This window comes from Rhinichthys klamathensis, unplaced genomic scaffold (assembly GCF_029890125.1).
Source record: "Rhinichthys klamathensis goyatoka isolate OS25496 unplaced genomic scaffold, OSU_Roscu_1.1 h1tg000056l_1, whole genome shotgun sequence".
NCBI classification, from domain to species: Eukaryota; Metazoa; Chordata; class Actinopteri; order Cypriniformes; family Leuciscidae; genus Rhinichthys; species Rhinichthys klamathensis.
Window position 1 is genome coordinate 2,635,001 of NW_026606601.1, and position 15,488 is coordinate 2,650,488.

Below are 15,488 nucleotides of genomic sequence, written 5' to 3' on the forward strand. Positions count from 1 at the left end.
GCCGTCATGAACTTCACATAGTGAAAAACGAGGGGAACTCTAGTTGAAGGTTCAACGATGTCCACTAGAGGGCCTAATGAGCTGATGGAAGAATCTTGTGTTTTTCTGTTCCCTTTACATCCTTCAGCTGCTTGGCACAACTCATAAAGCATTTATATAGCATTTTAAAGCTAAATTTTGTGTAGACTAGTCTGAAAACCTTAAATATATATATTTTTTTGTTGTTGTAGTACAATATGTAAAATCTTCTAAATGATTTTAAACGTGGCTGTCTGTCTTAAGAGACATTACTGTTTAATACTCTCTCTTTCTACCGGACATAATTGATAAACATAGAAACATTTAGATGCTACCTCTCATACCATACTTTTTCTCCTATCTAATCATTACAGATATTGAGATTTACTTCAGCTAATGGACAACTCATATAATAGTGACTCTTCAGAACTCCTGAATTTTTTGGTCAGTTCTAAAAATACCCTTTACTGTTGTTTTTCTCTCCTTCTTTAGAGCCGAAGGTCAAATGTAAAGTCAAAAGAGCACCAAAATTCTGAGAAAAGGGAGAAACAAGACTTCTTCAACCTATTAAACTGCCAAGTTAGTTCTAGAAAGCTCAGACAGTGAATACGACTAAATTATGATTTTGTATAGCCTACATGCAAATACATTTAAAGTTTCTGCTTGGTGTCTGTGTGTCTTTTTGAACATTTTAGTAGCCTACCTCTTCATCAACTCCAAACCAAGAATATGTTTATTTTAAACTTATATTATACTGGATATCATTCAGTATTGTTATAAATAATATTAATAGCCTAAAATTAGTATTAATAACAGTCACTACTAGTAATAGTCACTACTATTATTCTAGTCAAACACAACAAAAACCACCCCATGCTGTGGGTGGGAAACAGACTGACCAATTTGCGAATATATTCTGCCATGAGTGTCGCACAGTTTCTTTAACGTAACATTTTCCAAACCCGCTTGTAGCTCTCAAAGTACAAGAGTCTTTTATAAACTCCCGTTTGCGCTCAGAATCGCGTCCACATCACTCACATAAAGGACCTCTTCGAAAGCCCCGCCTATAATTTGAATTCCGAGAATCTGATTGGCTGCGTTACCCCCTCCTCCTTCATCCATTGGTTGGCGGCGGATCAGTAACAATGTTTAATGCACTATGAGACAGAGTGAGACAGTCAGAGAGAGAGAAACGCACAGAGGAGGCTGAAGGGACACCGGCACGCCACAGTGCATTTATTCCCGTACCGTTATTGACAGCTGGTTTTCAGTGACAGTCGGATTGAACTGAACACTTTCGGTTGATTTCTACATTTAAACTTTGGACTCTCTTGTGTTTCCTCTTTTCGGTTATTTTCTACTGGGGACTGGACGGATAGCCTCTCGAGGGGCCAGGACGCATTTATCACGGGGATGTCTCACCCCGCATCATTGCAGTATAAGAGGCTGTTCGCGCTGGTGATATCAACGGTTGTGGATGTACATTTTACGCCTGGGACAAGATATCTGTCCTGAAGCGTCTACAGCCTGAGTCCACGAGCGCAGGAGAGTCACTGCATCAGCCTCATTGACATTACAAGCGCACTTTTGGGGACCACTTTATTTTCCCATACAGTCTAGTTGGAGTTGTTTCCACTCATCGGAAAGGTGCATTAAGGATGTAACTCGTCTTTGGTGATGGTTGTGCTTAGACTGGATAGCAGGCTACAGGTAAGTCTGTGTGATGTTTCTCATCATCATTCTGTTTCAAAGTGTCATCCTGAAAAAAAAAAGAAAAAAAAGAAAAGATGAGACGACATGTCATATATTCTCCCTGAGCTGCTGGATGCGCACAGTGTCAGTGAGGATGCAACAGCTTATACTCGTATTTATTCAATAAGCGCAGTATAAATAACCATCTAGGATTGTGTTTCATTTGCTCTGCTTTATGCGACTATGTAAGAATTGTATTTAACAGCAGGATTATGCCGGTTAAGAGGCTTATTTCAACGCATTTGCATTCAAGGGATTGCCTTAAGACTGCAAGGTAGGCTATAGATATGGCATCAGTTAAGCAGCTGTTTCAGGACGCAGGGACACTGAAAGAGATTTGTCCGTTTTTATTTGCTCACCACCTTTATCCATAATTGCGCGTTTGATGCGCGTAACGCTCTTCGTGCCACATGGCGCATCCTCGACGCATTGCTTAGCCTACATGTTGAGAGCAGAATAACACAAACATCCACCTGTGTTTAGTGGTAAAGCGCTCGACGCATCTCAAGGTTAGATTGACATGCCATCCACGTCGTTCGCCAGGGAATGAGGAATTACGCATTAGAATTACGCGGTCACAGTACAGAGGGAAAAAAGCGCATATGTTGAGACACGAGGTGTTTGTTTAAATCATTATGTCAGTATTTACATGATTATGTGTAATATTACATGGAATAATCTGAAATAGAAATGTGTTTTTCTTTTCTTTTTTCATTACAGGCGAAGAGGCTGGGAAAGGCTATTTCTTTGTGGAAACTGGATTGTGATTATGCCTCCAATGCGCCTGGGCGTTCAGCAGAATATAAATTAGCTGTACAGCCTCACCGTTTGTTGTAAAAACTCAGGATAAAGGGAGCTCTGCTAAGAAAAGAGCATTCAAAGGAAAAGCCCACATAATGACTTTATACATTTTTTATCATGAATCAGCAGCATGTGTGCTCAGTAATTGAAAGTATAAATTGTGATATTTCTGGGAAGATCAACAGGTCGGAGCCGTAAAACGCATCACAAACCTAAGGCACTCTCACTGAAAGGGATGCATCTTTCTGTTTTCCTTTTCCTACTTTTATGGGCGCAAGCCCTGACGTTGAAAAACTTGAACTACTCAATACCTGAGGAGAAAATTCAGGGCGTCATTGGAAACATTGCCAAGGATGCGGAGCTGGAACTGGGAGAGCAGGGGAAAAAATCCAACTTCAGGGTGTTGGAGAACTCCGCCCCACACCTTATTGATGTGGATCCCGAAAGTGGGCTATTATACACTAAACAGCGGATCGACAGGGAATCACTGTGCAGACAAAACTCCAAGTGCCAGCTCTCCATGGAAGTGTTTGCCAATGACAAGGAGATCTGCATGATTAAAGTTGAGATACAGGACATAAATGACAATGCACCGACCTTTCCTTCTGATCAGATCGATATTGACATATCTGAGAATGCAGCCCCAGGCACACGTTTCCCCTTGGCTGCTGCCTACGACGCTGACACTAGGGAAAATGGCCTGAAAACATATCAGATCACGCGGGATGATTACAGTATATTCTCTTTGGATGTCAAATCCAGAGGGGACGGAACTAAATTTCCTGAATTGGTCGTTCAGAGGTCCTTAGATCGAGAGGAACGTAGCCATCACACTTTAATTATAACTGCCACAGATGGAGGGGAATATCCCAAATCAGGCACAATGCAAATCAATGTTAAAGTCACTGATTCCAATGACAACAGCCCTGTGTTTGATCAGCCCTCATATGTAGTAGAGATCCCTGAGAATGCACCCCTAGGCACAGTATTGATAGATTTAAATGCTACAGATACCGATGAAGGCATTAATGGGCAGGTTACTTATTCTTTTAGCTGTTACGTCCCAGACAGGATCAAGGAGTTGTTCTCAATAGACCCCCGAACGGGTGTCATAAAGATTCAGGGTAAAATCGACTTTGAGGAGAACCCAATTATAGAGATTGATATTCAGGCAAAGGATCAAGGCCCCAACCCAATTCCTGGCCATTGTAAAGTCACTGTTAAAGTGCTTGACAGGAATGACAACTGGCCATCAATAGGTTTCGTAGCGGTGCGTCAGGGGGCGGTTAGTGAAGCAGCAACTCCGGGGACAGTTATTGCGCTTGTCAGAGTCACAGACAAAGACTCAGGCCGCAACGGGCAGCTCCAGTGTAGGATTTTGGGAAACGTTCCCTTCAAGCTGGAGGAGAACTATGATAACTTCTACACAGTAGTGACTGACAGACCTCTGGACAGGGAGGTAAAAGACGAGTATAACATTTCTATTGTGGCCAAAGACAATGGCAACCCTCCCCTGAACTCAACAAAGTCTTTCACTGTTAAGATTTTAGACGAAAATGACAATGCACCCCGCTTCACAAAAATGGTCTACCTTCTCCAGGTGCCTGAAAACAACATCCCAGGGGAATACCTGGGTTCTGTTCTGGCACATGACCCAGATTTAGGCCAAAACGGTACTGTGTCCTATTCCCTCCTTCCTTCTAATGTAAGCGAGGAATCTATCACTACATATGTTAACATCAAACCGACTGATGGTGCAATTTATGCCCTGAGGAGTTTTAACTATGAACAAACCAAGTATTTCGACTTTAAAGTCCAAGCGAAGGATTCTGGAAACCCTCACCTGGAAAGCAACAGCACTGTCCGTGTGAGCGTGCTGGATGTTAATGATAACATTCCTGTCATTGTCCTCCCATTACTTCAGAACGACACTGCTGAGATCCATGTACCTCGGAATGTGGGAGTCGGACACATTATCACCACCGTGAGAGCGGTGGACAACGACTTTGGTGAGAGCGGTCGGCTCACCTATGAGATCTCGGATGGGAATGAGGAACACCTGTTCGAGATTGATTCAGTGACAGGCGAGGTACGGACAGCCCAGCCACTGTGGGAGGAGGTGGCGCCTGTTGTGGAGCTCATCATTAAGGTCACTGACCATGGCAAGCCGTCACTTTCCGCCATGGCCAAACTCATCGTCAAAGCCTACTCAGGGCCTTTACCGGAGGGTGAACCGCGCATCAACGCGGAACACCACAACTGGGACATGTCGCTCCCGCTAATAGTAACCCTGAGTATCATCTCGATCATGCTCCTTGCAGCTATGATCACCATCGCAGTCAAGTGCAAACGGGAGAACAAGGAGATCCGCACATACAACTGTCGCATCGCTGAGTACACTCACCCACAACTCGGCAAAAGCAAGAAGAAGAAGCTCAACAAGAACGACATCATGCTGGTGCAGAGCGAAGTGGAGGAACGGGACACCATGAACGTGATGAACGTTGTCAGCAGTCCCTCTCTGGCCACCTCGCCCATGTACTTTGACTACCAAACGCGTCTGCCCCTCAGCTCTCCAAGGTCAGAGGTCATGTACCTCAAACCCACTGCCAACAACCTCAGCGTTCCTCAAGGACATGTTGGCTGTCACACCAGCTTCACCGGACCTGTTACGAACACCACCGAGACGCCAGTGAACAGGATGTCAATAATACAGGTAGGAAGGACAACTTATATTCTTCTTCCTTATTACCCTCCATCCCCTCTCATCCTGCTCTGTCTCTCTAGGTCAATACATGAATGGATGAGTAGATGTGTGTGCATACAAAGCAGCAAGGGAATCATAATGCGGGGGGATCACAACCAGTGATAATATGAAACACGAGTCGCTCTCCACTCGCCAGACGCCGAAGAGCACCTCGCTATCGTTTTTTGAAATCTAGCTTTGCTCATATTGTTTCAGGTAATGCGTTAAGAGGAAATTGAGTATGGAACATAACTCTGTTCTGGAGATATTGTTTTGATGTTACCTCTGGTGTGGAGAGATTTGATGCACTGACAGGTTCAGCCCTGAAGGTTTGTTATTTCATAACGGCCATACTGTGATGATTTGCTGCTCTTGCCTAGAATATCTTTCCAGCTACTATATTGCGAATGAATAGAGCTTCAATCAATATCTAGTTTCCTGTGGCGCTTTGAATGTAAGGTTCCTACTCTTTGCCTCTTACAATGACATAATTAATGTTTTTTTTTCTTCTTTTTTTTTTCGTTTCTGCTGTTGCTTACAGGCTAGGTCAATTAAATACATGAAAATGTTTTTTTATACAATGTAATGTAATTTTTCTTGACCTCAAACATTTCAATTTTCAGCCTTGGCATTGTAACACCCTTAACGTTTTACTTATTCAGCAGGTTTGTCACCTTCAAGAAGGTTGTGACAATCCTCTCTCTATTAAAGACGTTCAGACCGCATTCCACCACAATAAAGAAAGAGCTTTCCCAGATTTTCCTCATTCCTTGCTAATGCGTCTTTGTGTGGAGCGATTTGGTTAAGCCAGTGACAACTTATGTGTGTCTGCGCTGCTAAGCCAGTTTAAAGTCATTTGAAATCTGTCGTGTCAGATGAGGCTAAAGTCACCTCTTTAAACTCTGTACATCAGGTGTGCGTGTGTGTGCAGCATCTGAGATTACAGCTGGCAAAAAATTAATTTAGCTCTCTCTCTGTTGCTTTATTTTATATACATATTTCTTTGTAGTATCTCTACTTAGGAGTGTCTTTTGTAGTTTACTTTCTGCTGAATGTGTACATTATCACATGTTGCTTTTGCTCATATTTAGGGTTAGTGATTTGAACAAACATCCAACATTAAGTGTTTAACTTTGGCGCAAAACTCGTCCCACAGTGTTGCTATAGAAATCAAGTAAACAACCACCCAGAGCACATTAGCATTGTGGCTAATTGAAGCAGTTATGTTTCTATGATTTCAGGGATTTGAAGCTGGTGTTTTTGTGGAAAAGCATTAATTTGTGAGAGCAAGTATTGATAGTAAAAAGCTTGTTATTCTCAACAGAGCATCTTTATGCATGTTTTGAATGGGTATCTTGTGTGATTAACATTCTCTAGATCTGTGTGTTTGCTTCTGCGTGTGTCTGTTCATGATTGTGTGAGTGCGTTGCTATTCATTGCGTCCCAGCTGCAGGTCAGAGGTCAGAGTGAGGCCCATTATTCTGGGCCCTTTATTAATAAGCAGAATAACTGCAGAGGCTTCATCAAATCACAGACTCGGGCACTATAGATACATGCTCTTCTCTCTCACTACCTTCACTCTGTCACTGAAAACAAACAAGTCCCAAAACACATACATAGAGTGCATGCTGTGTTTACACAGATCCATACAGTACAGGATATACTCTCCATTATTTACAGCAGAAGTGTGGCGGGAGGCAGATCTGCTATCCTGTTACTGAGCCCGTAAAACAATCTGGCTCTCCTCTCCTCTGGCCTGGAACAGAGAGAGAGAGAGTGGGATTAAAAGAGAGCCATAGAAATGTGAATCCCAGTTGAGAGGTTATAAAAAATGTTAGAAATCTCTCCCTTTCCAGTCCCTGTCGATCGATGTGTCCGGGGGCTGTCATCTGCATCTGTCATAAGAGCTAGAGATAGGCTGAAAGGTGAAAATAAATGGATATATAAACAAATATATAAATAAAAACTCGCACGGTCCCCACAGCTGCACAAGGGACTTTTAAATGCTTTCCATCAGGCCCGGCGACAACAAGAGGGTAAGACCCGGGACTCCTTAATGGTGTTTTATAGTAACTGATCCAGAGGTTGCGAACAGCTGGCCGTTGAAGTAATACTTCTGAAATGAAAAGAGGTTTAGGGTCAATTACAGCACCAGGGCTGTCTGCTCTCAGAGAGCACAACAGAATGAGGGGTATAATTCGATTGGCCGAGAAAAGTTTCCTGGATAAATGGATGTAATAACGCTTGATTGCACCACAGGCGTCCAAATCTATTACTTAATGGCGAAGAGAGGTTTAAGAAAATCTTAAGTGGTCGAGATCCGGGGATTTTCCTTTTTTTTTTTTTTACCTAGAGAGCATTTAATATTCGTCCTCATGTTTTAAAGATTTATTTGCAGACATTTGTTAAATCCTTAAAAAAAAAAAAAAAAAAAAACACACTCAGGAAAATTAATTCCCTTGCTTTATTTGGGCTTAAATTGCTGTTAAGGTAAAGAAAATGTTTTTACTGTTACTTACCTTAGTTTGAGAGAGTGGACATGTGTGTGAGGATGAGCCAGAGGCTGCTGTGAGCATCAGCGTTGGTGATCCAGGCTATAAAAGTGTCCCCTAGGTGGCGACAGTCTGCCTTCAGTTCAGAGTACCGTGAGCACATAGCAAAGTGAATGAGGCTTGATTTGAATGCACATGCAGTGTTCGCTTTCAAATCTATGTCTTTTTTCTCTATGCGTGTCAATGTAATGATGCTTATGAAGTGAAAATTGCATGCAATTTTAAATCTTTTGATGCTTTCATCTGTCTTTTTTGTTTGTTTATCCTAAATAGAGAGGTCAAATGAGCCACTTAAGGTCAAACCGGTAAGGCAGGAGTAGCAATTCATGTAGCGCTGGGGGAGGGCACACACTCCGGTTGTAAAGGTCAGCGGTTGGAGGGAGTTTGCAGATGGACAATAGTGATGCCTCTCCAGGGATTGTCCGTCTGAGTTGTTTCTTTCCATTAAATGCACCTAATGCAGGAAGAGAGGAGTGGAAAATAGATGACAACAGATCACGCTGTTGAGTAACTGCCTTGATATGAGGGCTGTAGTTGTGCTTGTGGCATAATGTTGTTGTGTCGTGCAGTGAAGTCGCAGTGTTTCATGGAGATTGGGTTTCTGTCAACTTGTTTTTGCAAAATTGTGCGATAAAAGCGGCTGTCAGGTAATCAGATTGCTGCACGAGCTCTAAATGTATTGCTTTGGGAACTGAAGCGAAATACTGTCAAATGGCAAGGCATGAGACTGAGAGAGTCAATGTCTGACAATCTGTTTAGTGCCCCCTCTCTCTCTCTCTCTCTCTCTCTCTCTCTCTCTCTCTCTCTCTCTCTCTCTCTCTCTCTCTCTCTCTCTCTCTCTCTCTCTCTCTGTGTGTTTTGCAGTGGGACAGCAGGAGTGTGAGCACAGTCATGCATGCTAATGGTTCTGTCCTTGCATGCTGCATTATGGTACATTGTGTGTGTGCAGTGTGGGAGGGGAGGGGGTATTAGTGTGTGTGTATGTGTGTTGGCAAATTGAGTCATAACAATTCCCCTTGATGAGTGTAACAGCCCATTGTTTGTCCTTCAATTTCTCTTCTCTTCTCTTCTCTTCTCTTCTCTTCTCTTCTCTTCTCTTCTCTTCTCTTCTCTCTCTTCTCTTCTCTTCTCTTCTCTTCTCTTCTCTTCTCACTTGTAGTTTGGACTGAGGCTTAGACATTTTCAACTGACAACATTAAATTGCAATTTCTGCTATACTTCAGTGGAACGAGTCTATCGAAAAACAAGTAATTGTAAAGATGCATTTTCTCCCCTTTAAGCCTGAGAAGCATTTGTTTATGGTTCTGAGTTAAAGACAAAAGACTGAGAGAGAGAGAGAGAGAGAGAGAGAGAGGGAGAGAGAGGAAAGATAATCATGACATTTTTAAGAGGTGTTTTTCTCCTTTATCTGCCCCAGCTTGTCCTTCTTTAGCTCTTGCGCATTAAAGTTGTTCTTTCTTCTGCCCTTGGTGTCTTGTTCATATTTTCAGATGGCGTGTTTGCGCTGAATTATTGATAGCCGGTTTTGATATACGCACGTGATCGATGTGTTCTGCAGTATATGAGGGAAATCTAAACAGCACTTGTCTGCTAGGCTTAAACGGTGCACATGAGACCCTATACAGTAAATCCTGCCTTTGTTTGTTTGATTTCTCCAGCTTTAGTCCTTCTAGAGTTGCAGGGGTTTTATTTCTTTACCTCATGATTTGTGTGGCTGTTTATTGCGCGCGTGTGTATTCCGCACTCATCCGATCCTCTGCTATATTTACCAGCTCATTAATAAATCATCAGATTTAACAGAACAAGACAAGACCAGAATGCAACGATAAACGTCTGAAATTTCTCTCACCACTTCATGTTAACAGTGGAGAGTGTTGCCGCAAAACCTCACTTGTGTTCATATCTTGGATAAATGTTGTTCATAAGAATCCCTTCTTCTGAAATAGATTGACGCACAACCATCTATGTTGCACAAGTAGACACTTTTTTTTTGTATTCATCTGTGAAGAAGCCTTGGGTTTCAAGTGGTTTAGATACAGATTAGAATAAGGATTGAGATTAGCCCAGTTCTTCGGGAGATGAAAATCAATCCTGCAAAGCCAGAAACAACAAAAAAATCCATCCGTCTGTCCTCCCCTCCCTTCCTCCTTCACTTGGTCGCTGAGTTTCTTTGGGTGCGCTGGAGTGTGTCAAAACCTCGGCATGAAAAATGTAGCAGAGAGGGTGAAAAGATCTCTGTAGTTTTTTGTCACGCATTTATGTGATTAATTACTGCAAAGTTGAAGTGTATAGATATGTGTATAATAGCAGAGACATTTGTTGAACTGCATATATAATGTATGGCGATTCTGGAAATCCAAGTAACGCCATTGAATTATTTATTGAGTTGTATAGCTTTATAACCCCGCTCTGTCCACCCTGCGTGGGTTTGGAATCCCAGACCCGTTTGGTAACCAGCGGGCCGAGGCCATTAATAACTCATAAACGCATTCGTAATTTCACCCCGCCCTTGTACAGTTCCGCTTGAACGATGGAATTAATCACGAGAAAGTCATTGTGCCAGAGTCGTTGGGCTAGATTGACGACGTGGCTTCAAATGCACAGACGAATGAATGAATGGATGAATGACTGATACATATGGTTTTGAGAAATGAACGGATATGAGAGGCTGTCGGATTTCTTCCTATTCTTTTTCGTGACCACATACATCTTATCTGAGTGAATTTGGAGCCAGAGACACTGCTATAGTTTACAGTGTTCCAAGTGTGCTGATATTTCATATTTTGTCAAACTGTATAGGCCCTGTGAACATTCAGAAAAGAAAATGAAATATCTTAAATATAATTCAAATAAATCTTTAAACACTCTATTTTTAGAAAGCTTAGAAGCTAGAATTGTATATATCCTACATAAAATGAAATTGTTATCAAACTTTTTTGCCTGATTAAAAAAAAAAAAAAAGCTTGATTGAAAGTGACTTTTTTTTGTCACTTTTGTCTCCTAAACAAGTATATTTCCTTTTCAGAACATTTTTCAGGATTTATTTGTTGTTGTGAAAATGATGCCACAAGCGTGGGACAGTTTTTGAAACATTTATAAATAATTTTCTCATAAATATTGAAGTGGTTTATGATCATTTCAGACTTAGTTTAGATAATTTTAAGCTTTTAATAATTCATTTTTTAATGATGGATTTTCATATTTTAAGATTGAATGTCTGAGTCTGGGACAGGGGCTGTGTTGATCTAGGAGAGTAGTATAGTTTGAGATGTTAGTTTTGCCATTTTTGCGAAGGGTAGAAAGTAATGGTCCCATAGTGCAGAGGTTATTTAATTACTTAAAGGGATAGTTCACTTTGAAATTAATTTTTGATATGTTTTAGCTTACCTCAAGGGCATCCAATATGTAGGTGTCTTTGTTTCCGCAGTAGTTTCAATTTTGATATTTTTAGGTCAAACCGTTCTTGTCTGTCAGTCAGCAGGTATATGGGGTCCACCTCAAAGAGCATGCACAGAGAAGTCCAAATTAAACATGATTTAATGACTCGTAAATGTAAGTATACATTGATGGCCTAAGACACGAAACGAGCGGTTTGTGTGAGAAAAAGAACAGTATTTATATCGTTTTTACCTCTTGTAAACACAGCCACGTCCAAGTGATCTGAGGGCGCCGGCGCCTCGGTCTTTTAAAAAAAATTTTTTATTGTTTTCTTTTACGACGGGTTAAACATCCCGGATAAGCGCAAATTCGTACCATTTTAATTAGCCGTCTTACCTACAATCTCTGTTCTGTGTAAACAATGAGGGACGTAAACGCGCGAGAGATCACTTCCGGGGCTTTCCCGAAAAGACCGAAGCGCCGGCGCCCTCAGATCACTTGGACGTGGTTGTGTTTACAAGAGATAAAAACGATATAAATACTGTTCGTTTTCTCACACAAACCGCTCGTTTCGTGTCTAAGGCCATCAATGTATACTTACATTTACGAGTCATTAAATCATGTTTAATTTGGACTTCTCTGTGCATGCTCTTTGAGGCGGTGACCATAGACCTGCATTATTATATGACTGACAGACAAGAACGGTTTGACCTAAAAATATCAAAATTGAAAATACTGTGGAAACAAAGACACCTACATCTTGGATGCCCTTGAGGTAAGCTAAAACATATAAAAAAATAATTTCAAAGTGAACTATCCCTTTAAGCAAGCCTAAAGTGTTTAATGTGAAAAAGAGAAATATTCCGGCAAGAGTTATAAGACCACAAGATTTGACCCTTGAGGCAGAAAACATTGAGGCACTTAAACTAATTTGATTGGTCAATGGAAAGAAACTCATAGAAGGACATACTGTACTGGTGTGGAACATTATTAATCATATATTAATCATATATTGAGCATTATGTAGTCAGGATTCTTTTTGGAGTTTGTTTGAAGTACCTGCATTAAATTTCTCTCTATTCATTTCACAGTAAACACCATGTTCCTCTTTCCTTGCCCACAAGGATGTTGCACGATGGGGTGTTTGGGAAACAAGTCCCAGTAACTCACTGTCAATATTTGTAGCAGTAATGGCTAAAGCTAGCCTTGCTAACGCTTCAGGCCGTTGGAGTTGCTGTCAAAGGTTTGGTTGCTTATGTGCTAGTTTGTTTTGGATGGTGGGATAATCTAACCCTGATGTACATGGTTTAGACTGTTTAGTGATTTCGGGCAGAGTGACGCCCACATTTCAGATGGCTTATGGTTGTGCGTACACTTTCTCTCTCTCTCTCTCTCTCTCTCTCTCTCTCTCTCTCTCTCTCTCTCTCTCTCTCTCTCTCTCTCTCTCTCTCTCTCTCTCTCTCTCTCTCTCTCTCTCTCTCTCTCTCTCTCTTTTTTTTTTTCTGGCACCATTTTCCTGCTAGCCTTTTTAGCCATGTGGCGCTTAGATTTTGAGACGAGACACTCAATCAGACAAGTGCTCTTTAATTAGAAACGAAAACATCATCTGCATGTTTAAATTATGGGGATGCTAAGCTAGCAGTCTGCTAGGTTACATGTGTCAAATGGCTGACCTTTTGTCATTGTTCCTTCACTCTGAATGCTGGAGCAACTTGTAAATAGTTGATGCTAGCCGTGTGAACAATGTGGCGGCTAAACACAAAGTCAAATCAAATTACAAGTCCTGAATAAAAGAATCCAACACTGACAGGGGACCAAATAATTGAACACAAGGACTAAGTTTGTGCTGGACGTAATGAATTAAATGAAATCCTACACATGAGTGGATAGTGAAAGACTACATTCAAATTGTAACACTTTAGAGTGCTTTTGCTTTGAGTTGTGCTCTTTTTCTTTTTCTACATAAACATGCAGTAGAGAGATGCTTTTCCGGACTCAATTTAAAATAAGTTTTAACTTTTAAAAAATGTTTTTTGGGTTAATTGTGAAAAAAAGACATTCAGGTGTTAAAAGTTGCCATATTTGATATGTATCTCAATTGCTGTGGATTTTTCGTATCTATGCACAGAAAAATTTGAGAAAAAATCTGGTTACACTTTATTTTACAGTATTTAGTTTACTTACAGTGTACTTAACCCATGAAGTTACCTTATATTACCACTACCAGTACTTTCTTGGGTAAGTTAAGGTTTAGGGGTAGGTTCAGGGTTAGTATAGGCTAACTATAACCCAGTTATTGTAATTGCTATAATAAGTACATAGTATGTACATGCGGAACAGGACTGTAAAATAAAGTGCTACCAAATTTCTTCCTTATTCACAACACATGCGCGCACACATGATTTTTTCCATAAATTCGTTCTGGTGTTAATGAATGTAGAGTATTCTAAAGGAACAACTATGTAAGGTTAGTAATTTACATAAATCACACTCAAACCGAACTTTCCATATAAAATCTTTCTGCACAACGTTTCCTTGAAAGAGTTTCTTCACTCTCAGCATACATATGACACTCTCTAAAGACATGTGATTATTGCGTCCATGTGGTTTCAGTTCAGTTGTTCCTATATTTTAAAAGAAATGTAATCACGAAAGTGATTGAGACCCAATATTCGAACCACTACTCTAAGATATTGAATGAACAGGCAAACCGCAAGTCACACCTGTTAGTAAATGTGGTTGTCAAATCCAGATTTTGTAGCCAAAGAAACCAGCAGCAACTTGCTTCTAAATTGTACTCTCAATCAATGCAAACAGATCGTTTTCTCTTCGTCTTCACGGCAAAAACACACACAGCTGTCTGTTGCAGCGCGCTTGGCCACAGGGAAGCGAGTCCTCACAGCTCTCTGCTGCGTCCTTTCTCTGTGTGTCAGAAATCATGGAGCATTGTTCAATCACAAGCTGTGCTTTCAAGCACCATCTCTCCTTTTATTATGTGCAGATTGCGTCAGTTCCCCTGCAGGGCCACTCTAGACCCCGAAGGGTTCTTGGGATACTTCCCACGGGGCTACTTCTGCTAAACTGTTTAAATGGCAGTATCCACTTAAGGATGTTTGTTTGCTTCTCTTTTATTTACTTCTTTCATTCTCTTCTTTTCCCCTGGTTTATTTATCAAAAGACAAAGTTCCTACATTAGCATTATGTTCCACAGAGCATACATCTGGGAATTTACATGTAGACGTTGTAGAAGGTAACGATAAAAACGGCATCCTGTTTCAAAGTCAAACGATGGGGAACATGTTTTATTAAGTGTTGGCAGTTTTCCAATCAGCAGATCTTTTTTTCTTTCAACAGATGTTTTCTCAGGTACATTATCACAGTGGGAATTGTGGCCTTTTTTTTCTGGGAAATAAAGAGAGATCCATTTTCCACCTCCTTTCTTTCTTTTCTCGCATCATGTCGTTTTACAGTTTGAGGAACTCTTTGCAAATTTCCAACGGGCATGTTGCAGGTTGCCAACGCACTTGTCCTGATGTTAGAAATGTTGTCAGAAAAAATAGGCAATTAAAGAATTCCCAGTAGCATAAACAATAATTTTGCGCAGCCCTCGTCCGCCTCAGGGTGATGTTCGAACAAGTTCTTCGTACTCCTCTCGTATCTTATTCCTTATGCTATCCACTAGCTTTAGTGAAATACCTAAAGATAGCTCCTGGCTCTAGGCCTGTCTTTCCAGTGAGGTGTTGGGCACAGAGAGATGGCTCTCTTTCGAGATATCGTATTGCCATGTGACAGGACCGGCTGGTAACATAAACCCGGCATCTGTGGCCTGGTCAAGTTTAATGAGTGAGCTTGTCAGGACTCATGTTTTGTACACAGTCTTATCTGTCTACAGTTACATCTCTTCACCTGCAGCTCAGCACTGATGGGCTGAGGGCTGTCAGCATCTAAAGAAAATGGCTGGCGGTTTATATGGGGCTCTTATTTCTGTTTGTTTTTCTTAATCCTAGTAAATACAATGTGAAAATGCTTGACTGACAAAAACCTTCTGTTTATGGTCTGTTTTTTTCTCTCTCTATTTCTCTGTCTGTGAGGGTGATGTCCTTACCTGTATGCTTGGGTTAAATAATGCAGCCTTCAAGCTGAGACATACAGTAAGGTATATTTATAAGGGGACAGGTGACAGGATTCTAGGAACATGAATGGGAGAAATGGCAACGCTCATTATGGAGGCTGTAGGAATG

General features: G+C 41.1%; 1 protein-coding gene across 3 annotated transcripts in view; it reads left to right on the forward strand.

Annotated features, from left to right (window-relative positions):
• The first annotated feature begins 1,167 nt into the window (after window positions 1–1,167).
• pcdh17 (protocadherin 17) overlaps window positions 1,168–15,488 on the forward strand; it is an 80,332-nt gene continuing 66,011 nt past the window's right edge. For all 3 annotated transcript variants that reach the window (XM_056248652.1, XM_056248653.1, XM_056248654.1), the window contains exons 1-2: window positions 1,168–1,728; window positions 2,491–5,287. In XM_056248652.1, coding sequence (XP_056104627.1) covers window positions 2,807–5,287 — 2,481 coding nt within the window. In that variant the 5' untranslated portion in view covers window positions 1,168–1,728; window positions 2,491–2,806. The remainder of the gene's footprint in view (window positions 1,729–2,490; window positions 5,288–15,488) is intronic.